The sequence below is a fragment of the Delphinus delphis genome, chromosome 3, assembly GCF_949987515.2.
Source record: "Delphinus delphis chromosome 3, mDelDel1.2, whole genome shotgun sequence".
Lineage (NCBI taxonomy): Eukaryota > Metazoa > Chordata > Mammalia > Artiodactyla > Delphinidae > Delphinus > Delphinus delphis.
Window position 1 is genome coordinate 54,046,036 of NC_082685.1, and position 15,522 is coordinate 54,061,557.

The following is a 15,522-nucleotide window of genomic DNA, read 5'->3' on the forward strand; positions in this document are numbered from 1 at the left end:
CCAACTGGCAAAATTTGAGATCTGTGAAACAGATAATAATATTGCATCAATGTTAATTCCCTGGTTTGATAATTATACTGTGGTTATGAAAGATGTAACATTTGGGATACCTGTGTAAAGGGTACTCTGGAATTCTTTGTACTATTTCTGTGATATTTTTATAAGTCTGAAACAATGTTAAAATGAAAAGTTAAAAAAAGCTAACACACAAAAACACACACACACACACACATACATACAGCCTCTGATAAATTCTTGACTTGCAAAAACATCATCTTGCAGATAGAGGAAACAAAATAGGGAACTTTTAATTTGGCCTTAATTCTGACACAAATGAAAAACTAACTGGCGACAGAAACCTTCAGAGTTAGAGCCTCGCCTATGCCAACCTCTTCAGAGAAGGTCAAGCAGTAGTTAACCTAGGCCACAAAAATGGAGGAAAGGGGCTTCCCTGGTGGCGCAGTGGTTGAGAGTCCACCTGCCGATGCAGGGGACATGGGTTCATGCTCCGGTCCGGGAAGATCCCACGTGCTGCGGAGCGGCTGGGCCCGTGAGCCATGGCCGCTGAGCCTGTGCGTCCAGAGCCTGGGCTCCGCAACGGGAGAGGCCACAACAGTGAGAGGCCCGTGTACCACAAAAAAAAAAAAAAAAAATGGAGGAAAGAACTACCAGAAAATATGAAATTATGTGTAGCATTCACAAAATAGGGAGAAGGAAGAATAGTGACTGCCCTCTAGAATATAGAGTGGCACGCATCTTCTATCTCTTTTCTATCTCTTCTCAGAGATGGACCCACAGGCAAAAGGGCTGAAAGGGACTCACACACTAGCCAGGTGGAGGGGCACACTATCTCCGGGCTCTTGGCTGACAGCCCTTGTAGCTGTTAGAGACTGCAGCTCCCATGGCTCCTTGAGAAGACAGGAAGATTTTCAACCTGGGAGTTAGACGGGCCTTGTTAGCACCTGGGGGCGTCTGACAGGTTGCTGACCGCTGCTGGAGTACAGAGGTGCAGGCAGCCTGAGGTCCCCATTCAGATCGTGCAGCCTCATGGACCTGGAGAGCAGCAGCTCAGGTGGACCTAAGAAGTACCCTTTATATTCACCACTCTCAACCTGAGCAGCAGGGGTTGGTTGCCAACAAGAATGAAGTGAAAAAGTCCTATCAACCAAGGAAAGGACACCTGAAAAAGTTCGGTTTCTACCATGGGCTTTAGAAAACAGAACTAAGAGAAATGACGGGTGTGATCCCAAGGCCAGAAATTTGAAAAAGAAATACTACTACTACTACTATATATAGCATGAATCATGTGCCACTGTTCTATGTACTTTACATACATTACTGTATAAAAAAGGAGAAATACGTACGGCTGGGAAACATGAGAAAAGATTTTCAATCCCATTAGTTTTTTGTTTTTTGTTTTTTTTTTTGCGGTACGCGGGCCTCCCACTGTTGTGGCCTCTCCCATTGCGGAGCACAGGCTCCAGACGCGCAGGCCCAGCGGCCATGGCTCACGGGCGCAGCCGCTCCGCAGCATGTGAGATCTTCCCGGACCGGGGCACGAACCCGCGTCCCCCGCATCGGCAGGCGGACTCCCAACCACTGCGCCACCAGGGAAGCCCTCCCACTAGTAACTTTGAGAAAATGCAAATGAGACAATTCTCCACCATCAGATTGACATACATGTACATACACACAGAGACCCACAATAATACAGTACTGGCAAAGGTGTGGAAAAAATGGGTACCCTCATAAGATGGATCATAATTTAGTACTTTTCTGTGGAGAGAGTAATTTGTCAATATCCATTAAAACATTAAATGTGCATATACCATTCAACCAGCAATTCCATTTGGTAAGTATCCCAGAAAAATGCTCAAATAGGTAGATGGTAGGGCAGTGATCTGAGGCTTGCAGAAAATGCTAAAGACAAGCAAATGGGCCTTTATGTTCTATGTAGACCCAAAAAATGAACAAAGAAGTGAGAATATTAAACAGTGGATCTGTGCAGGTCTATAAAGGTAGGTGGGGAATCACCAAGGAACAGCTTCAGTTTAGAACACATCACACCAAGCCAATACTTTCATTTTCCTTAGGTTCATTCATCTGATTATCTGACAAGCGGATACTAAACACTTACTCTGTGCCAGACACTATGTATAAAAGATATAAAAACCTTTAAAAAAAAAAAAAGTGACAATGGTCTTGTCCTCTGGAAGATGGTTATCCAAGCAAGAGGACCGATAGTAATCAAATAATCACACTAATCGATGTACAACTATAAGCTGGGACAAGGGCTTGGAAGTCAGGAAGAAAGTCTCTCAAAACATCTTTGCAAAGAAATGGAGAAATGGGGTCCATAGACAGCATACAAGGGTCCATGAACTTCAATGGCAGGGGGAAGAAAATAAACCTTTATTTACATTAGCCTCTAACTGAAATTTAGCATTTCCTTCAAATACGAACGTGGGAAACAACCACATTAGTGTTAGCAGTATCTGCAACTTTGTCACCAGTAGAAATCACAGATATTTCATGTTACTGTTGCTGCAGGTAACTTGAAATATCATTTATATAAGTTGTCAGACTGCCCTCATATCTTATTATTTACTGTGTTAATAAAGAAGTATATATTTATTATATCACAAATGGTTTTAATATTTTGATAACTATATTTCTATATTTTTTCCTTTGTAAGCCATATATTTTATACATTTAAAAAATTACTCTGAGAAAGGATCTAGAGGCTTTACCTGATTGCCAGATGCATCCATGGCACAAAAAAAGATTAATGGTCACTCAGCTAAATTCTGGTACAAGTAAGTGGATATGTATCTAAATGAACTATACAATCAAGAAATTCAAAAAAAAAAAAAAAAAAAGGAAATTCAAATAACTTCAAATCCACCCACACAGTCTCAAGTAACGGAAGCAACATGGTTCGCGAAGGAAAATAACCTCAGTCATCCTCAATCCTTCCCCTTAGTTTTGCCTCTAGTTTTTCAACAAGTATTTGCTGAGCGCTTACACTGGGCCAGCCGCTGTGCTCAGCAATGGGGAAACTGCAGCAAACAAATGAAATTTCTGTTAATGTGGCCCTTCCTCATCTTGGTATCCTCATTGTTCATCAAGGTAATTGGTGGACAATCTATAAATGTTTGCTAAATGCTAAAAGAAGAATGCTTAGGACCTGAGTAAGCACCACCAGTGTGTTATTAAAGTGTAAGGTTCAAGCCAAAATCTTCTGGCCACCAACATTTCCATTTCTTAGAAGAGTTTCATCAACTCTCCATCACAAAACAATTTCACCTAACCTCCTCCTCTTTTCTCCCAACTTGTAGCTCAGGTTCCTCAATTAACTGTTCTATGATTTTCATGAGAAACTGTTCTTCTAAAGGACATCTAACCAAAGGGAACAAGGAAAGATGTGAATATTACTAAATTTCTTCTAAGACTTGAGCACACTGGTGTGATAGTATAGGTACTGTTATGAATTCTACCTATATAAAAACACTCACATGATTCAAAGATGAAGCTTGCAACCAGCTTCTTAACTCAGTAAGAGAAAAAGAAACACAAACAAGTAACATGGAGGTATAATCCAATTTCCCAGCAGCTTGGGGCTGAGTGGGGGTGGGAGGTGGGGAAATGGAAAGTAAATTAGGAACCTTGCTTTCACACGCTTCATCGGTTCACTCTATGTGACATTACAAAGAGAGCTTTCACAAAACGGGCGGAAGTATCCTTCCAAACCACCCTTCTACTCAGAAAGAAGTGAGACCTGCATCACCACACAGGAGCTTAGCAATTCCACCCACACCTTCCTAACCATCCATACTCCTTGGATTGCTTATTTTACTAAGAAAGGAAAATGTAAGCATCAGCAGTAGAGTGATGAGCTGAGCCTGGCATACAACTGGGATTACAAATTACCAGGCCTGGGCCGCATCACAGCAAATGAGGCTAAAGATTACTTCATGCTTGTCCAACTCATAGCCTGAAAGTTCAGACTGACTGCTAAATGAAATTACGTTTTCCATGCTAGTGAAAGCAGTCCCTGCCCTGCACTCTGGCGAGCCCGGGCAAGGCGGGTAAGTAAACTCTGTGTTTAAATGAGCCAAGTAATTTAGAAACGAAGCTAGAAAGAGAATCCAGGTATCCCTGCCCCTGCTCTCCAAAAAGATAATAGTAAGAACTAACTTTTAAAGAGCACTTCACCATGTAGAGGCCTTGTGCTAAGCACTTTACCTATAGGTTGGTCCTTACAAAACAATCTTATAGAAAGATACTATTATCATCACCATTTTGTAGGCAAAGAAACACACTCTGAGGGACCAGGTCATTTTCCAGTGTTAGAGAGCTATTAGTGGTGAATAGGAATTTAAAGCCAGGCTGCCTGAGCCCACATTCTTAACCACCATGACATTCTGCCTCTGACCACGGGATCTCATCTGAACGGTCATCAATCTTATTTTTTCCTTTAAAAAACAGCTCACTCTTTTGGATATCAGGTGCAGACTGTAAGATGTAATGCAACTGCCCATTTATTCTATGAGTTCTTTAAGAACTCACGGACTGGAACTTGGGCTTAGCAGAGAAAGGTTGAGAGAAGGGCACACTTTGCTCAGTCTCGAAGTCCACAAGGACTAAAATGGAAGATTTCTTTAAAATGGAGGTGAGCAGTAGGAAGCCATGCTGTCTTGTCCACTTGCTAGAGGAGTGGTTTTTCCTTAGTCTCCCCGTTTTTCCCCTCTTCCATAGCAGCAGCCACAACAGAGGAGCTCCACTTAAAAAGGATGGGTAGATGCCATTCAACTACGACTTCCTAATAATTCAGCAGTGCATAGGTTGTAGTAAAAAGAGCACAGAGCTGGAAGCTAGGAGACCTGGATAACTGACCCAAGATCAACCACTGACTGGCCTTTTTAGGTAGTGTTCCCGCTTATTTAAATAAGGGCGTGATACTGGCCTGGCTGTGGGCTTCATTCTGCTGCACAGTTAGGAGGTTGAGCCATATGAATTCGCCAATATCTGGCCATTTTTGACTCACAAAAGTGGCAATTTCATAGCTTCAAACGAATATATGTATTTACACACAATCTCTGATGGTACACCACCTGTTTCTTCCCTCTTAATTTAATTCCACATAATTCTGGCATCTGCCAACTTTCTAACTTTCTGGATGTCAAAAGAGATTCAAGTACTGGCTCAAAGTGGAGAAATATTTAATTTTACTAAAGAATCTTTGGGTGTGAAGGAAGACTAATACCTCTAAAATAAGGAGGTAAGAGAAGCACTTCCAGACACACGCCACTAATCACAGCTGCGGGAATATGTGGGAACACAGTTTAAAGATTAGAGTGGTCCAGGTTCTGAGACTCCAGGTTACCCTATTAGTCCCAATGACATGCTGAGTCATCTTTCCATATGGGGGAGAGAGAACAATAAATACATCAGGTTGGGTGTATACGTGTTGGTAATGATGGTAGACTGGTACTGATTCTAATCTGCTTGTTTAATTTAGTGAACATGCTATAAGCAATATATAAAGAGAAAAGGAGAGAACTTCAGTTATGAGGAGCCAAGAGAAAGGAAATTTGCTGTCTCTAAAATTTCTCCCGGTTGCAGTATTTATGCAGCTTGAACTAAGGTTCTGTGTCTCATTTAATATGGAAAGTCTATTCTCAAGTCTGAGACAGTGGCCACAGAATATTAAAATGAAAGCTTATGTGGCTGGAATGGTGACTCTATAGCTTGTCAGCCCAGATTTAGTAGAAAGTGAAGAAAATCCAGCAGAATCATTTCAACATCTGTAGGCCTTTTTTCTTTTCTTACCCTACTGCACTAGCTAGGACTTCAAGTACCATGCTGAATAAGAGTGGTAAGAGTGGACATCTTTGCCTGGTTCCCATTCTTAGGGAGAAAGCATCTAGTCTTTCACCATGAAGTATGATGTTCAGGGTAAACTTGTGGTTTTCACTCCTGGCCAAGTATCAAAGAAAAAGCTCTCTGAACTGAAAATTTAATGGAGTATAGATATCAGAGTTGGGAGAAACTGTGTCATTTTTGTCTACCTCATGTCTACTGCCCTTCCTCACATAACAATACTTTGATTTCTCCTCAGGGGAAGCCAACCTTCCTCCACCGTTTATACAGTTCTAGTGCAGTGGGCGGGTGAGTCACATCTGGTCAATTCACCTATCCCATCCTCTAGTCCAAGTATTTAGTTCACTAAAATTCAAATATGGGACTTCTTTGTAATTATTAGGCAAAGCTCTCTTTCTACTATACTTAGAGACCAGGGATATCAGGCCATGACTGAAATTTGGCCTTCTACCGGTTTTTATAAATAAAGTTTTATTGAAATGCAGCCACACTCATTCATTTACATATTGTCTATGGTTGCTTCTGAGCTACAAGAGCAAAGCTGAATAGCTACCATAGTGTCTATGCAGCCCCCAAAGCTTAAGCTACTTACTATCTGGCCCATTACAGAAAAAGTTTCCTGGCTCCTGTTCTTGATAATAAGATGTAAGCCTGGAACAGTTAGGAAGCATATCACCACTACATAGAAAGAACCTATTGGAAATGAAGCCAACACAAAAGAAGAAACCAACTCCAAATATTATGGAAGCCCCTGGATTCAGATGGGCCAGAACTACTATACCCCAATATTTTTCAGTTATGGAAGCCAATGACTCCAGCTTTTTCTCAGACAAATTTGAATTGGGTTTCCTTCATTTGAATTCGAATTCATCACATGGATCAAAACCATAATGCTCATTATAGAAACACAACTCTAATTTCTTCCTCCATTACATATCCATCAATAATATAAGACATTTGACTTTTCTTTAGTCTAGAATGTCACTGGGTGCTAAAAACTGTAATTTATTTAACGATTAACTAAAACATTGTAAAATCAACTGATTTGGGGTTCATTTACGGTTTTTTTTCCAACCAACCATCCTGAGGTGTTATTGAACAATGCAAGAACAAAAAGGGTGGAAACCAAGATCACCAACGGCTCCAAAAAAAAAAAAAAAGGAAATAAAATACCCAACGCTTAATAATCAATCACAGAACAACCGAGCTGTAAGTATAAAAACAAAAGATAGGTGCTGCCATTAACATCTCCCTGAAGTAAGGGAAATACTCTAAGATCAGCTAGAGAAAGAGGTTTCTGCTCCCTTACCAAAGCCAAAACTCCCAAGGGGACAGCTTTAACTAATTAGGGAGATGGTGATTAAAGCCGGAGCTGCTAATTGTCTACTGGGTATATACCTCCGGTAATGCTCCCTAGAGGCTCTCAGCAATGGGAGACAAAATCAGGCCTAATATTCCTGCCAATTATACTGTCATCACATTTCTGTATTTCTCTCTGTCTTTAGGAAACTTAAAAGCACACGGAGGTGTGGTTTTCAATGCAAACTCTATGTTGCTAAGAGGAAATAAATTTATATTATGTTTAGAAAACAATTATTTGTGCTTAAACTTGTTTTAATGTGCACATTCTGGAGCAAGGAGATGTCTCTCTCAACAGCACACTTTCCATCTGCAGAGGTCAGATGTTAATCTACAGGAAAACTAAGGTGGTTAGTAAGAAAGCCAAGCATATGCAGACAGAAAGCAAATATCAAGTGGTGGGAGAGGGAGGTGGGGAGGCTTAAAACGCAGTGAGTGGAGCAGTTTTAGAACTCCAGCTTATCGGAGGGAACACACACACACACACACACACACACACACACACACACACACAAAAGTGGGTTTTTCACTCATACGAAGAATAGTATGCCCTGAAAGCATTTTTCTTCCTGGGTATTTCCTCCGCTATGAGTTGAAGAAACATTCAAGAGAGTCAGAGAAAGTACTGTAAAAATGTACTGAGCGAGGACTCTTAGAAGGCAATTTGACATTTTACCTCTATTAAAGATGAAAACCAAAGACATTTAGGGCTAGATATGGGTTCTAATTCTAGCTTTGCCACTGTGGTGGAAACTGTGAGCCACCCCACAGTTTCTGTTCTTCCTCCTTGAAGTGATAAGATCCCCTGGGCACCGGCTGGGCCCATGGCTGCCTATGTTCAGCCTACTTTTCCCATCCTCCTTGGTAGATATATGTGGCCATGTAATTATTTGGGGGCCCACAGAAGTGAGGTGTGCATCTTCTGGCTCCCAGATGCTCTCATCTCCATTATCTGCCTGGAAAATGGAAATGAATGGAACATGGAAAGCCATGGGTTGAGGATGGCACTGATACCGACCAGGGTTCTTGGCCTTCCCCAATCAACAGAAATTGACTAGAGGCCAGACAAGAAATTCAGGCAAGGCTTTATTGGGTCCACTGCTGCAGCAGGTGAGGGGGAGTGAGAACAAGTAACAGGTCCCTGAAGGGTGTCGAGATTGCTCCTTATATGGGGTGAGGGTAGGGGTGTGTCCAGGGGTCAGGCTGGAGGGGTAGCTTAGGTGGTTTGCCCACCCCTTAGGTGGTGTTGCGTGCAGGGGGCATGCGCAGTACCGGGCTTTTGCTCCCGACCCCCTGCTTTTGCTCTGGGTTCTTCAAAAGTGGCTGTGAGGTTTTTGGCCTCTTTTTATCTTTTGTCCAGAATTTGCCCCAACTGCGCATGCACCCAGTTATTTTCAGTCCCTTGTAGTTTCTTTGTATTTTGTTGCTCAAGGAGAGGTGTGTCCAGGTGCAAGCACTGCAGCAAAGGGCCCCAGGTCCCAGCCTGTCTCAGCACAATGACCCTGTTAGGCACAGACTGCTCACTTCTGAACTCTGAGACAGAAATAAACCTCTATCTTATTTAAGCCACTGCACTTTCAAGTCCCTCTGTTACAGCGACGTAGCCTGTACCCTAGTAATATAGCCACTTACAATCTGTGTAACTTGGGGCAAGTTATTTAACCTCTTCTAAGTTTCGGTTTCCTCATCCGTGAAATGGAATCATAACACTTACTTTGTAAGGCACTAAGAAGAGTAAATGGGTTAAGAGAAGTCATGTGCCAAATCTGTGCCTTACACACAACTAACGGTAGGTGACAACAGCAAAGATATGAAGGACTACTTAGGGAACTGCTTCCAAAGGCCTATGACATCAAGCAGCTATTGTGCCCACAAAGCCCCGAAGGTAGAAATGTGTATCTGCTTTTGAGAGAGCTATCAAAAGTTATCAGTAACAAAGTATTCGGGGAAAATCAGGGGTATCCTGTATCTTAGCCCAGCAGAAGAATTAAGATTAAATAATGTTTAATTACCTAGAGTTTAGCAAACTGCACCTAAATCTTTAAATAGTTCTTTAAATCTTGCTCTGTATTATTAAATGTTATACAAACACTAGTTATTTGCTTATGCTTAGTTGCCTGTATTGAGTTCCATGTTTGGATACAAAATACCTGAGTAGAAAATGACATGAATCGATACAGACCACCTAACCAGGGTAGGCTAAGACAGAGACACACAAATGAACTGGAATCATCTATACTGGACACCCCACTTGATGCACAGAGTTCTGCAGTCAATAGAGGCTATGCATGCCTCGTGTCCCTTGCACATACTTCCCCCTTTTGACAGTGCCTTCATAAGTGATCATTATTGGTCCAATTACTGGCCCTCTGACAATGTGGATTCTTTTTATCTTTTACTGGTAGGACATGGTTAGACCGTACTCTTACGACTTCTGTAACCTTGAGATTTGCTGAATACTGGGGTTGAGATCCTTGGCCGCAAATTAAGATGACTACTGTGACTCTAGGGACTTCCCCCAAGGTTTTTCCGTGGGTTTCTCATGTCACAAGATGCAGAAAAACCACAAGATTACATCACCCGGCAAAGACCAGCATCTCTGAAATGGGAGCATGGATCACTAGGTTTAACTCCTTTCGTGGGCCCGGGTAATCCCACTGCTTATAATGGGATGTGAACCAACTACGGCAATGGGAGGTTGAACCAGAGGGCAATGAGTAAAGGTTCTGCACCATCTGTATACACTTTTATCATCATCTAACCTGTTAAAATGGATCTGAGGTAACGCTTTGCACTGCAGTTTGTGGAGGCATCGATAGGTATTCAGCAAGCCAGACTGGACTGTGCTTCCTCTAAGAGTCCTCGGGGCGCTACAATTGCCTCCGTGAAGGGGGGGGTCTCTGGTGTGGCATCATGCAGGACCCATGCCTTAGACTGAGAGGTCAAAGCTCAGGAGTTGCATCTACACAGAAGCAGTGTCAATATCCACAAACATCAGTCCAGGAATTTTAAAAAAAGTCCCTCTGGTACATTGGTCTCAAGAGCCCAAGGTTTTATTTAGAGCAACGGCAAAAATCACTGCACTAAGGAAACAACAAACAACTTGGGACCTTTATTCTTGCTCTACTTCCCTGAATTGTTACTTACAGGTTCCCTTCCATCCATGGCTTCCATCCAGAGCCTCCGGTCCTCTTCAGACAATGCCTGCATGGTGATAACTCCGGGCCTGCGGAGAAATGAGGACACGGATGTGAACCCAGCACCACAGGTAGAGAGATCCTGATGAAGGTGAGCCTTAAAGAGACATCTAAGTGACTGAGCGAGAGCCTGCTGGGGTTGACAGCACAGAGAGAGAGAGAGCACCCCTCAGCTCTTCAGAGCCACCTTCCAGCCTCAGAAAGCAAAGCTATCACCCCCAAATCCCTCTCAATAATCCCACCTCCCTCAGGGAGGTGGGAGGAAACACAGAAGACAGGACTCTACATACAGGTAAGGGACACAGAGGAGTCAAGTGATTCCCTTCAGCGTTTGAGATCATATTCATTCCTCTTCTCCAAAATGCTTACTAGGGTACTTTACTCCCAGTAGGACTACAACAAACATGTTCTTAAGTGAAGAGAATTACTGGACTCAATAAAAAGAGGGGGAACATCCACGCTGGAGGGATCCTGGTTTAATATCTAGTCCAATGATTCTAAACTGCTTTTGACATGAAAAAGTCTTATGGGGGTAATGGGTGTTATAATTATGGTTATACTAAATGTATACAGCATTTTTAAGTGAATCTTTACCATGGCAGATGCTAAGGTCTTTACATGCATTAGCTCTTTTCACTCTCTCCTTGAAATCTGCTTGTCCTTTCACATTGAGCACAAACCCTTCAGAAAGCATGCACACAATATCAAATGGTGTTTATTGCGTACCCCTTACAGATGTCACCCAAGAAGAGGTGTGTGCCACAAACATGAACTTGGGAGAAGGGGCTACAAGCCCTCTATGCTCATTAATGCAGGAGTTCTTGACTTAGGGTCCACAGATGGGTCCCAGAGAGTCTAAAAACCACCCTCCCCCACCAAATGTGTATGTATTTTTCTGGACAAACAATTCAAACTGCAACCCACAAAAAGTTAAGAATTAGTGACTCAAATCCTCATCTTTGAAGTTTGAGAAAGCCTAAAAGGAAGGCCGAAGTCCCCTGAACAAGAATTAAGACTGCAGCACTGCTCAGGATCACAGAAGAGTGTACACACACACACACACACACACACACACACAGAAACGAGCTCCGCGATGCCCTGCGCAGCACAAGCCTGGGCCCACGAGCACCAAAGCCTGTTCATTCAACCCACCTATAGTCACTGTTCCTGGCTTATTTCCATAGTTCCAATGAATAGGCTAGATCTATTAATACTTATGTTGAATGTATTTTAAATATCATATTTGTTTCTTTTCAGTCATCATCCCTCAACATCCCTGAAGAAAAAAAGTTTTCAAAGATGTGAACATGTTAAGTAGAGATGGGCCGGGGATGAGGGACACTGGGGTGCGGGTGTGAGTGCGTGAGGTGGTGAACGAGGTCGGGGGGTGGGAAGGGGACAGAGAGACAGAGAGGGAGGAGCAGTGGGGGGGAGGGGGGGTGAGAGGGTGGATGAGAGGCAGGTGATGGGATGGACACTGACTCCCGAGAGGGCAGTCACTCCCGTGAAGGCCACACTGCATGCTGGCACCCAGACACAGTGACTCAGAAGACACAGTGACTCCCTGAATCGGCCAGGACACTCCCTCTTCTTCTCAGAAATTCTCATTCTCAGGCCCAAGGGCCCATTTCCCACCACTATCAGCACACCCAGTGTGCCTGACCCGCTGGGTATCTGCAGACTGCTGGCAGCCACAGCCCTGCGGCCGGGGGCTGGGTGGACTGATTCTACTTTTCCACCTTAAAGCCAGCCACACACAAAGCTTTAACAGCTTTGAGATAAAAATTCTACAAAGCTGCAGTCCACTGTGGAACTCTAGTCCCTGGGCCTGGACCTCTGTGTGTTGCTCCAAACGTTGTTGTGCCTGGACCCCTGGCTTCAGAATCATGCACGCCCTTAGCATAGAGGTGCCCAGCCCAGCCCCACCTCACTGAACCTGAACTTCAGGGCTGGGCCTGCGAACTTGGATTTTAACCATCTCCCCAGGGGATCCTGAGGCCCCTCTGCCCACCCAGACGCCCCCCTTTTTCCTTCCTGTTCCCCCCACACTGGAGAGCAAAGACGCCCTCCTCTCCCCGCTGGGGTAGAGCTACTCTCTACATGCCAACGCGTCTCCAGTTCATTTCCTGCTAGGTATTCACCAGCCAACAGTGAGACCACAAGAGCTGCCTTGCAGACCAAGGTCTCAGGAACCTCGCAGATGTCACATCAGCTTCGTGGCACACAGTGTGAAATTTCTACCCAGAGCCACAAAGAGGAAGTTCAGACAAACTCAGAGGCAGTGAAGGGTGGGCCACTGGGCCTTAGCAACCAGGAAAGTCAACAGGATTTGTTTTCATTTCGAGAAGAAATATCAAAAGATACACTCTTTTCCACATGTGGTTTTGTTCTCCTTTTTTATTGTGTGAGGGGGTAGTGGAGAGCTGACTAAAGTAGATTTGACACACTTGATTCTAAGCCTATCACCCCAGGTTCAGAAAACTTTCTCTTAGCCTGGTGTATGTACATCTGAATCTGTACGTACTATCCTTTCTAGGCATCTAGAAAACACTCAGCTTCAAATTTCTTTTCCTTTGTTATCCCTTAAACCACTATTACATAAATCTCTTATGTGTGTAATTCCTAGAACCAAGGTAAATGCGTCAACTTTATTTTGGAATCAAGCAGTTAACTTCCTTTCCATATTTACCATCTCTATGCCCCTACTAACCACCATCCCTCAAAACAAAAGAAAACAAACAAAACTCTCAATGGCCCTACACGTTCCATGTCAGTCCCTGTAAGACAGTATGCTTTCATTCAGGTATCAATTTCGTTCATTTCTGAAATGCATCTGGCTTTTCATAACAAAAGTGGAAAGAAAAAGAGAGGGAAAGAGACAGAACTCATGAGGTGGGAGTGTGGAATGAGAAAAGGAAAATATGACACAATAAAAGAGAAATGGAGTAAATGACCAGAGCTCTTTCCAGCTCTGCAAAGAATTGTGACCCTCAGATACAGAGAACAAACTAGTGGGTACCAGAGGCGAGAAGAGTGAGAGGGGGGACAAAATAGGTGAAGGGGATTAAGAGGTACAAACCACAAAATAAGTCATAGGGATGTAACGTACAGCACAGGGAATACAGTCAATATTTTATAACTTTGTATGGTGTGTAGTCTATAAAAATATCAAATCACTGTGTTGTACACCTGAAACTAATATTTTAAGTCAACTATACTTCAATTTAAAAAAAACAATTGTGACCCTATCAAACAATATAATAAAAGAACAACTACAAGAATAATAACCCAGCACTGTGTGCCAGATAGTGTGCTAAGCATTATCTATTAATTAATTCATTTCATCTTCACAACTACATCATGAGGGAGGTATACTCTCATTATTCCATTTAGCAGATGAGAAGATCAAGGCTCAAATAGGTTAAGTACCTTGTCCACAGTTACAGAGCCAGGATCTGAACCAAGCAGTCTAATGCTTTGCCCTCAAGCACCAAGCCACGGGAAACGTTGGAGATACTGCGGCCCCCAGGGAGCTCGTGTTGACCACCCACGTCCCTTGCCATCAAAAGGGACTAGACGCTCCTGCAAGGTCTTCAGTGAGCTCCTGCCTGGGATCAAATGAGGGCGAATGATAAAGAGCTCTGTGAAACCTAAAGTGCTTCCTAAATATGAGGGCTCAGAACACCACTGCAGGCAAACAGCCAATCCAAAAACAGGAATCCAATAATGGCCAGTGGTTCTCCACATTTTTTTCTGCCTCTAAATACCCAAGAGATGGAAAGGCAATGAGTTTTGTAAAAGAACACAAAAAGCACTAATCACAAAAAATAAGGATAAATTGGACTTCACCAAAATAAAGAACTTCCAGTCATCAAAAGGTACTATTAAGAGAGTAAGAGAAGATGTTTGTGATTTTTATCTCCAATGAGATGAATATCCAGAATATGCAAAGAATGCCACCAAATAAATAGAAAAAACATGAACGACCCAATTAATAAAATGGATAAAAGACTTGAATAGGCATTTCATAAAAGAGGACACACCAGTGGGCACAAGCATAAGAAACAGGGTGAACATGATGACTCATCAGGAAAATGCAATTAAAACCACAATGAAATAAAACAAACACCTTTCTGAATGGAGAACATTCAAAAGACCACCAATAACAAGTACTGGCAAGAATGCAGAGTTGCTGGAACTCTCATACATTGCTAGTGAGAGAGTACAGTGATAAAACCACGTTGGAAATATCTACTAAAACTAAATGGACACCTGCCTTCTGATCTAGTAATTCTACCTCTAGATGTATCCCCTAGAGAAATGAGCGCATACATCCACCAAAAGACACATTCGAGAATACTCAGTTTTATTCATAATGGCCACATTTTGCAACAACAAAAAGCCAAATACCCATTCATAAAAGAATAAACTGTTGTATATTTAAACAATGGAACAACAAAACAACAACAAAAAAGAACCAACTACTGCAACAACATGAATGAATCTCATAGACTTAATAATGAGGGAAAGAGGGCTTCCCTGGTGGCGCAGTGGTTGAGAGTCCGCCTGCCGATGCAGGGGACACGGGTTCGTGCCCCGGTCCGGGAAGATAACACGTGCGGCAGAGCGGCTGGGCCCGTGAGCCATGGCCGCTGAGCCTGCACGCCCGGAGCCTGTGCTCCGCAACGGGAGAGGCCACAACAGTGAGAGGCCCGAGTACCACAAAACAAACAAACAAAAAATAATAATAATAATGAGGGAAAGAAGCCAGACATAAAAGACTACCAACGATGTGACTCCATTTATATGATGTTCAAATACTCACAAAAGTCATCTGTGGTGACTGAAGTCAGAACAATGATTTTGTCTTGGGGAAGGAGTAGGGGCCGTGAGTGGGAAGCAGCCCAAGGAGACCTTCTAGGATAACAGAAATGTTCTACAACTTGACCTGGGTGGTCACGCAGGTGTGTGTGTGACTGTGTGTGTCTGTGTCTGTGTGTGTAATGTCATTAAGACATAGACTTAAGATTTATGCATTTCACTCTGATTGCGCCTCAGTAAAAAAAAAAAGTTTAAAAAAACC

The 15,522-nt window shown here is 43.0% G+C and overlaps 1 protein-coding gene across 3 annotated transcripts in view; it reads right to left on the bottom strand.

The window, feature by feature from the left end:
• ARHGAP26 (Rho GTPase activating protein 26) overlaps positions 1–15,522 on the bottom strand; it is a 478,823-nt gene that overhangs the window by 296,169 nt on the left and 167,132 nt on the right. For all 3 annotated transcript variants that reach the window (XM_060008623.1, XM_060008625.1, XM_060008624.1), the window contains exon 11: positions 10,390–10,468. In XM_060008623.1, coding sequence (XP_059864606.1) covers positions 10,390–10,468 — 79 coding nt within the window. The remainder of the gene's footprint in view (positions 1–10,389; positions 10,469–15,522) is intronic.